This window comes from Culex quinquefasciatus, chromosome 1 (genome assembly GCF_015732765.1).
Source record: "Culex quinquefasciatus strain JHB chromosome 1, VPISU_Cqui_1.0_pri_paternal, whole genome shotgun sequence".
NCBI classification, from domain to species: Eukaryota; Metazoa; Arthropoda; class Insecta; order Diptera; family Culicidae; genus Culex; species Culex quinquefasciatus.
Genome location: NC_051861.1, coordinates 82,069,343 through 82,083,303, shown reverse-complemented (window position 1 = coordinate 82,083,303; position 13,961 = coordinate 82,069,343). Strand labels below are relative to the sequence as shown.

Genomic DNA, 13,961 nt, shown 5'->3' with positions numbered 1-13,961 from the left:
CTCCCATCACTCTAGACCTGCTATCCCAGAACCCCTTTTTCTTCATTTGTACTCTAGGATCAGGTCCGTTGGTTCAGTCGTCTCAGCGTGCCGAACGCTCTTGGGAAAACCAGCGGCAGCTGGCAGGCGACGTCTCCTTTCAGCTCGGACCGAGCCCTGTAGCTGACCGTCCTTCCGTCACACAGAACTCTTTGAATTTCTTCTATGCGTGATAAAGCTGGTGCTTTTGATCTATCGTGTTCGGCTCAAGCCTGGTCTGCAATAGGAAACTCGCAGGATCTCAGATGCAAGCGTAAAGGTGCCATAGAGTTATCTACGTGCGCATGTATTGCGTGTACGTACACGAAAAAGATTGAGGTTAAATTTTGTACCAGCCAGCAAAACAAATGGCGTGCTAGTGTGCGTGAGAGCGGGCTTAGATAACTCTATTACACTCAGGATCTCAGATGCAAGCGTAAAGGAGCCATTACACTACCACAAACAAACAAACAAACATGCACTTTTTCGTGTTTGACAGTATGCCAAACTCGCAAACTTGTTTGCGGCTGTGGTAACGTGCTCTAATGCTAATGCTTCTGTACTGCTAGTGTATACGGGACTGAATTGACGGGTTCAACGAGAGAGAGAATAAAGGCTTATTCTGTGAGAGTAACCAAGCGAGCTAGACGTGTTTGATTTTCATTATCACAAATTGGCGTTCGAGGACGGGATTTTTGCAAAAAATTTTGGCTGGACGATTGGCAAAAGACGGACAAATAGTGACCGCGGCACAGATGTGAAAGAGGTAGGTTTTGGAGTGGGAATATTGCGGGAAAAGTGAAAAAACTTGTTCCGATTTTAGCGTCCCTTCAGACAAAAGATTGCTGCCGCGACAAGCAAGCGGTGAGTGAGAGAGGAACGAGGGAGAAAAGCTCCGTTGAGCGAGAGAAAGATACGCGACAAGTAAGCGGAGAGCTACGCGGCGAGTGAGCGGAGAGCTTTTGAGACGTGAGAAATGAGCTACGCGGCCTGACGCGGGATGTTTTGATTACGCAGCTTGTTTGCGGTTAGGTAAGAAAGCTACGCGACATGACGCGGTGAAAGGTTTGCTAATGGAAATATTTACAGATGTTCTATTCGGATTTCCGCGTGCAAGTTCATTATGGATAGCGGAAAAGGTTTCGGAAATTTGCCACAGTTCACATACGCGGAAGTTCCGCTCGCTGAGCGTCGGAGTAAATGGCACACCTGGAAAGAGGATTCGAAATATGCTTGCGTGCGGCGAAAGTGACACAATCTACTGACAAGAAAGATTTGCTGTTGGCTCATGGTGGTTTTGAGCTGCAGGAGATATTTTCAACATTCCGGGTGCTGACGTAGAGGAGGACAAAGATAAAGGAATCGATCCGTATGCGGTGGCGATCAGCAAGCTCGAGGATTATTTTGCACCGCAACGTCATGAGGCCCACGAAAGGTTCTTGTTCTGGGCTATGCGACCGGAAGATGGGAGCCTATGAGCAAGTTTCTGATGCGTACCCAAACGCATGCCAGCAAGTGTGATTTCGGGAAATCCGGCCTTGAAAGCTCATGTGTTGCGGTTATCGACAAGATGCTTCAGTTTGTACCGGCCTCCCTTCGCGAAAGACTGCTTCAAGAAACGAAATTGACAGTGGATGAAGTGGTCAAACAAATCGGTGCGTACGAGGCAACTCGTTCCGCCAGTGATCAAATGAGCGGACATGCTGGTGGTTCTAGTGCGTTCAGGTCTCCAGAGGCCGTTCAGGGCATTCAAACTCCATGCCAGTTTTGTGGGCTAGAACACGGATCCGATCATCAGTGTCCAGCGTGGAACAGGACTTGTTCACTTTGTGGGATAAGAGGTCATTTCCGAGCTGTGTGCTTCCGGCGGCCCCAAAGTCAGTTCTCACACCGTCCTGTTCCAGTAAGGAATCAGCAAGCTATCAAGCGTAAGCCAATGCAGCCTCAAGGTGGTCCGGCTGCCAAGTCTTTCCGCAGGACGGGTAGATTCAGTTATCGACCACGACGCGTACATGCGATTGACGACACTGAGGGTACACTCAAAATAAAAATTACCGGTTCAAAGGGTTGAAAGTATCCTTTTAAACGGTACTCGAGGTTTACCCTTTGCAAAAGGGTACATTTTATCCTTTTAAAAGGGTTAAAACTATCCTTTGAATACACCTCGCTGGTATTACCCTTTTAAAAGGGTATTTCCCTTTGCGTACAAAGTGGCGCCACTTCGTCTCAACTCGCGAACTATATTTGTAAATAGATTTGACAGATCAAAGCAATTTGCCGTAAAATTTCACGTCCTCTCTTGCTCCTCTGCATTTTCCGCGTTTTTCCGCGTAATTTTCGAGAGTTGGTAGAAGTTTGAGGTGATCCTGATTAGTGATTTGTGCAGGTGATTCATTTTGCTGGTTTCGAAGTTTTTTTTTGGAAAACGCAGGTTTGTTAGCACTTTGGAAACATGGAGGAAAAATGTTTAACATGTTTGTTTTTTTTTAATTACAGACTCAAGTCAACATGGATGGAGTTTATGATGCTGTGGGAAACGAAATCGCGAGCGTTTTCAAAGGTATTTACCAATGATCTTTGATAAGGTGATGATAAGGTGGTTTAACGGTTTCAACCTTGAGCTGTTCCGAATTTCAGAAAGATATGAAAAGTCTCAACTTTTCCAACTCTGATTCCCACTCCACAGCTCTGCTTTTTGAATCGTATCTCCGGAAATTCGAAGCGGCCAAAATCTTATGGTAGCATTAAGATTTTTTTTTCAAGATTATTTTTGAAGTCCAACAAATTGTTTACCAGTGTTTATCAAAATATTGTTGATGATATTATTAAATGAAAATATATGAAAACACCCAAAAGGCCATTCCCGCTTCAGAAACAAAATTTTAAAATGTTATAAAATTATATCTCCGGTTGGTTTCATCCAATTTTGATGAAACCTTCAGGGCAGGTACACTTTTCAATCTAGTTTGACCGTTAAGTTGGTTCCGAACACCGGATTGTTCCGGATTTATTGCAGATTTCCTTGGGGTACCTTTGTTTTTTCTTCAAAAGTAAAATTTTAGTGTAAAAACTGAAGTAGTATCAAAACAAATCCTCCTATTTATTCCTTATTTATTTTTAATTTTATTGTGGATACATTAAATTTGCCTTTAAATTTTAGATGGGATTTACCCGTAGAAATAAATTACAATTACAATTTAAACAATCTTGGCGAAAAATAAAAAGGTCAGAACATTCAAAAATTGATGCTCCATCATTCAAAATTCAAATTTCAAAAATTCGAACCTTTTTTTTATATCTTAAAAGTTTTTTAATCAAAATTTTTAAAAATTCAGATTAAATTTTTTTTGAATTTCTACAATCCATTTTTTTAATCCGAATTTCTAAATTCAGAATTTTGAAAATCTCAAATTCAAAACTCCAAAAAACTAAAAAATCAAAAATTCAAAATTAAAAAAAATCAAAATTAAAAAAAAATCAAAATTAAAAAATCAAAAATTTAAGAATTTAAGACAAAATTTGAAAACTAAAAAATATTAAATTTAAAACAATTTTAAAATTCTTAAATTCTAAAATTCTAAAATTCTAAAATTCTAAAATTCTAAACTTCTAAAATTCTAAAATTCTAAAATTCTAAAATTCGAAAATTCGAAAATTCGAAAATTCGAAAATTCGAAAATTCGAAAATTCTAAAATTCTAAAATTCTAAAATTCTAAAATTCTAAATTTCTAAAATTCTAAAATTCTTAAATTCTTAAATTCTTAAATTCCTAAATTCTGAAATTCTTAAATTCTTAAATTCTTAAATTCTTAAATTCTTAAATTCTTAAATTCTTAAATTCTTAAATTCTTAAATTCTTAAATTCTTAAATTCTTAAATTCTTAAATTCTTAAATTCTTAAATTCTTAAATTCTTAAATTCTTAAATTCTTAAATTCTTAAATTCTTAAATTCTTAAATTCTTAAATTCTTAAATTCTTAAATTCTTAAATTCTTAAATTCTTAAATTCTTAAATTCTTAAATTCTTAAATTCTTAAATTCTTAAATTCTTAAATTCTTAAATTCTTAAATTCTTAAATTCTTAAATTCTTAAATTCTTAAATTCTTAAATTCTTAAATTCTTAAATTCTTAAATTCTTAAATTCTTAAATTCTTAAATTCTTAAATTCTTAAATTCTTAAATTCTTAAATTCTTAAATTCTTAAATTCTTAAATTCTTAAATTCTTAAATTCTTAAATTCTTAAATTCTTAAATTCTTAAATTCTTAAATTCTTAAATTCTTAAATTCTTAAATTCTTAAATTCTTAAATTCTTAAATTCTTAAATTCTTAAATTCTTAAATTCTTAAATTCTTAAATTCTTAAATTCTTAAATTCTTAAATTCTTAAATTCTTAAATTCTTAAATTCTTAAATTCTTAAATTCTTAAATTCTTAAATTCTTAAATTCTTAAATTCTTAAATTCTTAAATTCTTAAATTCTTAAATTCTTAAATTCTTAAATTCTTAAATTCTTAAATTCTTAAATTCTTAAATTCTTAAATTCTTAAATTCTTAAATTCTTAAATTCTTAAATTCTTAAATTCTTAAATTCTTAAATTCTTAAATTCTTAAATTCTTAAATTCTTAAATTCTTAAATTCTTAAATTCTTAAATTCTTAAATTCTTAAATTCTTAAATTCTTAAATTCTTAAATTCTTAAATTCTTAAATTCTTAAATTCTTAAATTCTTAAATTCTTAAATTCTTAAATTCTTAAATTCTTAAATTCTTAAATTCTTAAATTCTTAAATTCTTAAATTCTTAAATTCTTAAATTCTTAAATTCTTAAATTCTTAAATTCTTAAATTCTTAAATTCTTAAATTCTTAAATTCTTAAATTCTTAAATTCTTAAATTCTTAAATTCTTAAATTCTTAAATTCTTAAATTCTTAAATTCTTAAATTCTTAAATTCTTAAATTCTTAAATTCTTAAATTCTTAAATTCTTAAATTCTTAAATTCTTAAATTCTTAAATTTTTAAATTCTTAAATTCTTAAATTCTTAAATTCTTAAATTCTTAAATTCTTAAATTCTTAAATTCTTAAATTCTTAAATTCTTAAATTCTTAAATTTTTGGAAGAAAATATTTCAAATATTGGAAAAGCAATTTGTTTCGGAATGATTTGCAAAACGATTTTTTTTGTGATACTTTTCTTGACGTTTCTTGAGGTATTTTTAAAAGGATTTTTTGCTTTTATTCCTTCAAACATAAAACGAGTTTCATTGGTCGCGATTTTTTTTACATGGCGCGAATTTCGCGCGGATTGGGGTTTCGGTCGGCGCGGATTTTTTTTCGACTTTCCCTTAACAACCCTGAAATACCCATCATTTGAAATATAAACAAACAGTCTATCTCACTTGCTCAAATGGCATGTTTACTTTGAGTAAGGGTGGGATAGGCTGCTTGTTTATCCAAGGTTTCGGCCTATTGAAAATTTACTATGGAATTGTACTATTTCTGTTTTATTATTCACTAAATTTTTCAGTCATTTTGATTTCTTTTGCTATTTACAGAATTTGTGCAATTTCTACTCTCTCGATCGGGCTGGAGCAATCTGTTGATTTAAGGTGATATTGATCTTTACTATTGTTAGAATTATTGTTTACATGGTATTTGCTTTTCAGGTGTTACAATGAAAAAATCTGGCTAATCAATCTGTATGCAGCTCAGGGCGATGGAAGTCGGCAGAATCGGTGACGTGCTAAAACCGTTCAACCCCTGTGAAAAGTTGTACCTGTCTTGAAGTCATTCGAGACAGTTTGTTGCTGGACGCGAATCGGCATTTGATTATTATAGTAATGATAGGATTATGTCGAACTGTACATAGAGTTGTAAGCAATAAAAACGGTCAAATCAAAATCTGATTTTATATTCAATTCACAACAAAATACGAAAGATGGCGCCACTGGTCCAAAACATCACGATTGACTCGTAGATGTCGCTAGTGAACGCATCGCTCCGTTGCGGTACCCTTTCAAAAGGGTACTACGCCAGTACCCTTTCGAAGGGTTTCGCCCCCGTACCCTTTCAAAAGGGTGACGACGGGTAAACTTGAAAAAAGGATAGAAAGTACCCTTTTAAGGGTTATTCTGATTTTGAGTGTAGCAACCCAGCCGAGGAACCAGTCGAGCTGGTCGAAATGGTTTCATCCGCGAACGACACAGATGAGTTGGTGTGGGCCAAAATCGGAGGAGTATTGGTAGAAATGCAAATTGACTCGGGCGTCCAATCGAACATAATCGATGATCGTACATGGAACATGATGATCCAGAATGGAGTAGACGTAATCGGGTCGGAACGCTGTCCGGACAGGAAGTTCAAGGCTTACGCGCAGAAAGATTGTCTGACAGTGAACAAGATGTTCGACGCAGAAATTTCTATTGCCGATGGGAGCAAGGTGCTTAAGGCTGTGGCGCGATTTTATGTTGTGGTAGGTGGCCCTCAGCCACTTCTAGGTAAGTTTTGCGGCTTTGTTTTAGGTTAGTTTTGGCAGTTAAGATGAATACATTGCTTTTCCGATAGGCAAGAAAACCGCGATCGAGTTAGGCGTTCTCATTGTGGGTTTACCGAGTCGACAGCAATTGGTTAACCAAGTCGATGTGGTCAGGCCGTTCCCATGCATACGCGGAGTTAAAATTCGTATTCCGATTGACAAGTCCGTCCAACCCGTAGCACAGCGACTACGAAGGCTTCCGTTTGCCACGCTGGAACGTGTGGAAGATAAGCTGAACGATCTCCTGGCCAAAGATATTATCGAGAGAGTGTCGGAACCGTGTACTTGGGTGTCTCCACTGGTGGTTGTACTCAAGGACAGTGGAGACATCAGACTGTGCATAGATACGCGCCAGGTAAACAAAGCAGTTCTTCGAGAAACACATCCTCTCCCGACGATTGAAGATATACGCTGGAAATTGAACGGTGCCACAGTTTTCTCCCGGTTGGACATCAAGGACGCTTTCCATCAGCTCTGTCTTGAGGACGAGAGCAAGCCGCTTACAACTTTCATCACGCACAAGGGGCTGTTCAGGTACAAGCGGTTGCTCTTCGGCATAAGCAGCGCATCGGAACAGTTTCAGAAGATCATCGAGCAGTTGTTCTCAAGTTGTGGCAACACGGTCAATTTCATTGACGACATCATCGTATTCGGTAAGACTGAACAGGAACATGACGTGGCGCTCCAAGAGGTACTTAAGGTGGTAAAAGCAACGATATTCTCTGAACAAGAACAAATGTGCGTTCAAGATGTACGAGATTGATTTCCTGGGACATCGATTCAACAAGAACGGCATGTCCCCAGCTCAGAGCAAAGTTAAAGCTATACGGAATTTCCGGACGCCGACCACTGGCGAGGAAGTGCGAAGTTTCCTCGGTCTCGTCAATTACGTTGGTGCGTTCATTCCAGACCTCGCGACAGTCAGTGCTCCGCTGAGAGTTAACCAAAAACAACGTGGCGTTTCAGTGGGGTTCAGCCGAGCAGGAAGCTTTCGATCGTCTGCTGCTACTCATTGGCAGACCGAGCAGTTTGTCCCATTTCGACGCAAAACTATCGACGCGGGTCATCGCAGATGCTTCTCCAGTTGGATTGGGAGCAGTTCTAATCCAATTTCTGGAAGGAGTGCCGAAGGTGGTATCGTACGCCAGTAAAAGCTTAACCGAGACGGAACGGCGGTACGCACAAACGGAAAAGGAAGCGTTGGCGTTGGTTTGGTCCGTGGAGCGGTTTAAGATCTACCTACTGGGCATCCGGTTTGAACTGGAGACAGATCACAAGCCACTTGAAGCCATATTTTCTCCAGATTCTTCTCCATGTCTCAGAATTGAGCGTTGGGTGTTGCGTCTGCAGGCGTTCAGCTACAAAGTAGTTTATCGTAAAGGTAAATCGAACATCGCAGATCCTTTGTCGAGGTTATCAGTACCAACGGAAACGGACCCTTTCGATTCTGACTCGGAGATTTATGTGCGAAATGTCTTGGAACTTGCTGCGATCGACCTGGGCGAAGTGGAGAAGGTCGCTACCGAGGATCTGGAGCTGATAGAACTGAGGAATTGCCTGGACCGAGGAATTTGGAACTATTCGTCCGAACATGTCAAACCGTATTATGCCTTTCGGCAGGAACTGGGCAAGGTTGGCGATCTAGTGGTGAGAGGCTCGCGACTGGTTGTTCCGAGAAGTTTACGACAACGAATGCTGCAACTAGGTCATGAAGGTCATCCGGATCAAACGAAGATGCAGCAGAGGTTGAGGAACAATTGTTGGTGGCCCGGGATGGATCAGGACGTGGTGCGTTTTGTGGACCGTTGCGAAGGTTGTCGTTTAGTGAGTCAAAGCGAACGACCTGAACCGATGCAAAGAAGAAAACTCCCGAATCCCCTGGCAGGAGTTAGGGATCGACTTTCTTGGACCGTTACCTTCCGGAGACTACCTCCTGGTGGTGGTCGATTATTTCAGCCGTTATAAGGAGGTTGAGATTCTAAGAAAGATCACTGCTGCAGAGACGGTCAACAAGTTGGAAGGTATATTCGTAAGGCTCGGCTATCCCAACAGTATAACTCTCGACAACGGTCGGCAATTCGTGAGTTCAGAATTCGACAACTACTGCAAGCAGCGCGGCATCACCCTCAACAGAACGACACCATACTGGCCTCAGGAAAATGGTCTTACTGAGCGCCAAAACAGATCTATGATGAAGCGGCTCAAAATCAGTCAAGGATTGAAGCAGGACTGGAAGGAGGAACTCAGAAAGTACTTGTTGATGTATTATTCCACCCCTCACAGCACTACCGGAAAAACTCCTTCCGAGCTGTTGTACGGTCGAACGATCCGTACGAAACTTCCATCGCTGCGAGATACGTCGGCTTCTGTCGTCCCTACAGACTACAGAGATCGAGATCAAAAATGAAGGAAGATGGTAAGGAGAAAGAAGATCTGCGGCGAAAAGCAAAACCATCATCGCTAGCTGCTGGAGACCAGGTCCTGATGAAGAATTTACTACCGGGGAACAAACTTACTACGAACTTCAATCCGAGTCAATGGTCGTGCTGAACAAACAAGGTCCTCGAGTTACGGTGCAGGATGCGACAACTGGCAGAGTTTACGATCGGAACTCCAGTCGTCTTAAGAAGCTACCAGCCGACGAAAGGTCATCAGCGGTACCTCGAGGCGAGGTGGTTACGATCGATCCAGAGTTGGAGGTGGATCGAGATGTAGAGGAGCTGGATTTGGCAGATATGCAGCAGCCGGCGCAGAGAGATCCGGAGAACGAGGAACCAACACAGCAACTCCGAAACCAACGCCCACGAAAGTTGCCGAATAGGTTCAAGGACTGTGTTTTTGATTATTAATTTGGGAGGTGCTCTTTCTATTATTAGTTGTTAAAAAGGGGGAGATGTGGTAACGTGCTCTAATGCTAATGCTTCTGTACTGCTAGTGTATACGGGACTGAATTGACGGGTTCAACGAGAGAGAGAATAAAGGCTCATTCTGTGAGAGTAACCAAGCGAGCTAGACGTGTTTGATTTTCATTATCACAGCGGCAAACACCACAAACAAGGTAAAATGTATAGAGTTATCTACGTGCGCATGTATTGCGTGTACGTACACGAAAAAGATTGAGGTTAAGTTTTGTCCGGCCAGCAAAATCAAATGGTGCGCTAGTGTGTGTACGCGAAACGTCATAAAGCTCTATGCATGCTGTCGTTTGTACAAACGAAATTTCGAGCCAAACATTTCATTAGGGCACAAAACCAAAAACCGCGATTCGAGAAAATCGCTTGCAAAAAGTGGACAACTTGTTTCAATTCCTATTTAAAAAAGAAGCCTGTTGGTATTTTTACTGATGATACTATAAAACACATCATTATCCTCAACTCTGCTAAAATGCTTCTTAATTTTTGTTGATTTTCGCAATAAAACTCATAAATTAAGAAAATTTCGTTATTAGGCCCTTTTAACTTTCCAACTGTTGTTCATAATGGGCCCTTTCTAAATGCAATTTCGAAGAGAGCTGAAAGGGCACTAAAGCGCTGTCACCGCATTGTTGTTTGGAATGATGTTTACAGGCCCTTTTGTTTAGTTAGAAATAATGAGGAATTCAGTAGAAATTTTGATAATTGGGTACTAAAGCCCTATGTAAATTTTTATGTACAACGGTAAAAAACACGATTAAAAACCATTTCTGATCACTTTTTTTTCATTTTAATGAAATTTTTTTTTTTTTGACTAGATAACATTTTTTTGATGGATCAACTATGGTCCCCTTGGAACAAGCTGTAGGAGCTTTTCTGTCAAGAAGGACCGCGAGGTTAATTTTTCAAAATTGATTTATAAATCCTTTTTAAACTTTTTGTGGTCGTACAAAGGGTCATTGTACTCAGAAAAATAAGCTTTATCCACAGACAAACAGACGTGAAACTCTTTTCTATTCCATCGCCAACGAAAACGGTCAATTCAAATTCAAACAAGCAAAAAACATGGATGCCATAGTACCGCAACGAGACACGATCAAGAATGATGTCGCCACCGTACACTTTGACGTTTCTTGAATTGATTGGTTGTGTGTGTGAGCGCATATTTCTGTTTATGCCGCTTGATTGCTGTTGCAGCAGAACAAAAGCACGAGGTTTTGTGAAAATCAAAGGAAAAATTGCATAAGAACATCGTTTTGATCAAATTTGATTCAAATTTGCTATGAAATGATACAGGAGTTTTTGATAAACTAAAAGAACTGTTATTTTGGGAGATTTTGAATCCACGTTGTTGTTTTTGCATCATCAACTGCGAAAGCAAAATATTCCTATTGAGATTCTCGTTAATTTCGCCACTCCGTTTAAAATAAACACAAAAGTTTTCTTTCCTAGCTCCTCCTTGTTCACTTTAGCCAAGGCCTTTTGACCTGCCTTTGTCACCCTGTACAAATGATGGTTCATGTCTGTTCCGGACCACGAAGTGGAATCTGCTGCGGAACGCCGTACGAAAGAGGATACCACAATGCAATGTTTCTGGTGCAGCAACTGTTTAATTTGCATTCTTTGACGCCATCGCGTGGAACTTTGGCAGCATTTTTCCCGATAATTTGTCTGATTCAAAAAAAACTTACCCTCGAACATAACAATGTTTCATTACATAAACAACATACAAACGTCATATTTCTTTTGTACACGCTTAATCGGATAAGGGGAAGAGGGTACACTCTTATAGTGGTTTATTGAAACGATGAGGTTTCCGCAACAGGACTGCAGATCGCGCTAGTGTGCAGCCCAATTTTGAATTTTCTTGTGGGGACGATGGATTTTTTGAAAAAATCAACTAAGATTCACGTCTGTTTGTCTGTGCTTTATCGCTGTAAACAATAATATCAGCAATCTAAGCTTCATTTTAGGACCCAATTGGTGAAGTTTTGTGATTGAATAGTGTAAATAAGGTACGTGAAACATAAAAATTCTTCTAAAGTGTACTGAACAGCAGCCGCGGGACCGTATTAAATATTGTTTTTTCGACGGTAACATTTCAAAAGGCATCATGTACATTTTGACACTTTCGGAGTTATTGCATATTCTGAAAGTACTCCTAATAAGCTACCTCTCCACCAAAAATGAGCAAAAGTTACTTAAGTAAAGTCTGTTTAATCATGATTTTAAATAAAGTAACACAAATAAAATCTCTGCCATCAGCAGTCCCTGTTTATATAGCCCTGTCAACCTGTCAAACAAAAGACTACATGAACCTCGTGACGAAAAAAAAGCAACATGAACAAAGCGCCATGTACATTCGGCGAAGAAAAACAAATCATAACAAAGCGTCCCCCTCAATGACAGCAGGGTGATACAGACGTTGGTGATTTCAAAAGATGTTATGTTTGTTTTTCTCAAATAAAACTACGGAAATAATGTTTTACTGAATTTGGATGATCAAGTATCAATAAAAGCAACGTTTTTCATCGTTAGTTATCATTAGAACATCTTATTTTGCTTTTATATTAAAATGGGAATTGAAAATGGATGCTCAACATTCAAATGCGTTTTTCTCAAAACGCATGGTTTGTACATGATGCTTTTTGAAATGTTGGCGTCGTTTTGACGAAGTTTTTCTCTGCAGAAATCCTTGGTGAAAAGTAAACCAAACTTTTTTTTGAGGTGAATTAGTGTTAAGAATGCATGAAAAGTTCACTTTATAACACACAAAGTTCCTTAAGTACGAGAAACTAACGAAAAATAAAAGGGCACATTTGAACTTTTTTTTGATTTGCAGTGAAAATGTTTATGTGCCCTTTTGTGTTTTTGATTTTTTCAATAGGAAATTGTTTGTTATCAATCTGATTCTTGGAGGGCATGTAGGGAGTGTACTATTAAATGGAATAGTGGAATAATCCCGAATGTTTACGTTTTGGTTTTTTGCCCTAATGAAATGTTTGGCTCGATTTGTTCCAGGGGCAAACTGTCAAAAAGTGCGAGTTTGTCTGTTCGTTTGCCGTAGTGTAATAGCTCCTACACAGTCACAAGCTGGTAGAGAACTGATTTTTTTGTTCGATTTATTCATGCATCATTGCACGAAAGTATGTAATCAAACTTGAACTGAATTTCGTGTAACCGGCAGCCCTGAACTTGAGTTTTTTCAAAAAGATCCCCATTTACGAAATATTCTAGCAGAGCTGGTTCCTAGGCTGGTTCTATCAGAATCCTGCTAAAACGGTGGAACATTCCTGCCTGTTATCTAAGCCCGATCTCACGCACACTAGAACGCCATTTGTTTTGCTGGCTGGCACAAAATTTAACCTCAATCTTTTTCATGTACGTACACGCAATACATGCGCACGTCTTGGCGCACGTAGATAATTCTCTGGAGATCCCAGCTGACAAAATTTAATGCTTAACGGAGAAAATTTTTGAGCACCCCTCGTCGAACTGCTTGATTTTTGTACTGCCCGATTAGGTCAACAAAATGTTTACAAACAAAATTTGCCCATTCGAACGACTACAAAATATTAATTTTTAAAGAGCTTCAATACAAAAAAAATGGACAAAGATAAAGCAAAATTAGGTAAAAGATATTTTGTTAATTCTTGAAATAAAAAAATTCAAACGATCCTCCTTAGATCGGGCCCTTGCCGCCAACCATAACCTCCGGCTGGCCCAGCAGTTGAAAACGGTACAACCCGGCCAAACGCTGACCGAGGCCCAGAAGCAAGCGTTTCAGGCGCTGATGCGTATGGCACACGACCCGAACAACTTCCGGTGGAACAAGCGCGTTGAGCAGATGAAAGCTAACAAGGAAAAGGAATGGGCCCAAAATCGGCAAAAGCCGGAACCAGTAGCGGATAGGCTTGTCGAGGTTCCCGGAAAGCCGATATCAGAGCAACCGAAACGACCACGTTTGCGGGATCAAATCAGGGAAGCGCGAAAGAAAGCAGCGTTTCCGTTGCGACCGCAGGTTCCGAGTGACCGGGCCCGGCGTTACGGGTTTATTCCGACGTCCCAGCGGCAAACGGATGTAAAATCCTATGCAAAGGTTTAAAGTTTATGTTGTTAATTTTAAATAATTTTTCAAATTAAAATAGCATTTCTATTTCAATAAGTTGAGTTTTTTGAATCAATATGAACGAACGCTTGCAGAATTCTGTTTGATGCTACAAATACCGGCGCATATGTAGTACAAAATGGGGATTTTCTAAAAGCGCTGGATGCGGGTGTAAGGACACTCCGCATAGACGCCCTTGCTCTAATCACGTCACTAAAGGTGTAGCGACGAGAAATAAATATGCATGCCCCACAGCCGAACCTTCATTAGATAAACAGGCAATCCACAACACACAGCAAACGACCGAGGGAACACTTTACAGCGCATACAATAAGGTTGACGTAGTTGTATTCATTGAATTGCATAAATGTTTAAGTGGATGAATGGC

The 13,961-nt window shown here is 38.8% G+C and overlaps 2 protein-coding genes across 2 annotated transcripts; both read left to right on the top strand.

Moving 5' to 3' along the window:
• The first annotated feature begins 6,199 nt into the window (after window positions 1-6,199).
• LOC119770517 (uncharacterized protein K02A2.6-like) lies at window positions 6,200-8,960 on the top strand. The gene is made up of 5 exons (XM_038265529.1): window positions 6,200-6,515; window positions 6,733-7,244; window positions 7,303-7,473; window positions 7,520-8,377; window positions 8,439-8,960. Exons 1-5 carry the CDS (start codon window positions 6,200-6,202, stop codon window positions 8,958-8,960), a joined length of 2,379 nt encoding a protein of 792 aa, XP_038121457.1.
• Window positions 8,961-12,988: 4,028 nt separating this feature from the next.
• LOC119767287 lies at window positions 12,989-13,639 on the top strand. Its single transcript, XM_038255566.1, has 2 exons — window positions 12,989-13,096; window positions 13,152-13,639. Exons 1-2 carry the CDS (start codon window positions 13,072-13,074, stop codon window positions 13,568-13,570), a joined length of 444 nt encoding a protein of 147 aa, XP_038111494.1. The 5' UTR covers window positions 12,989-13,071; the 3' UTR covers window positions 13,571-13,639.
• Window positions 13,640-13,961: the final 322 nt, after the last annotated feature.

Bases quoted from the DNA above. Each gene is read 5' to 3' on its own strand.
- LOC119767287 (XM_038255566.1), top strand. From the start codon at position 13,072: ATGGACAAAGATAAAGCAAAATTAG. The intron at 13,097-13,151 runs GTAAAAGATATT...GATCCTCCTTAG, and splicing joins CAAAGATAAAGCAAAATTAG to ATCGGGCCCTTGCCGCCAAC.
- LOC119770517 (XM_038265529.1), top strand. From the start codon at position 6,200: ATGGTTTCATCCGCGAACGACACAGATGAGTTGGTGTGGGCCAAAATC. The intron at 6,516-6,732 runs GTAAGTTTTGCG...TCCAACCCGTAG, and splicing joins TGGCCCTCAGCCACTTCTAG to CACAGCGACTACGAAGGCTT. The intron at 7,474-7,519 runs GTCAGTGCTCCG...GTGGCGTTTCAG, and splicing joins TCATTCCAGACCTCGCGACA to TGGGGTTCAGCCGAGCAGGA.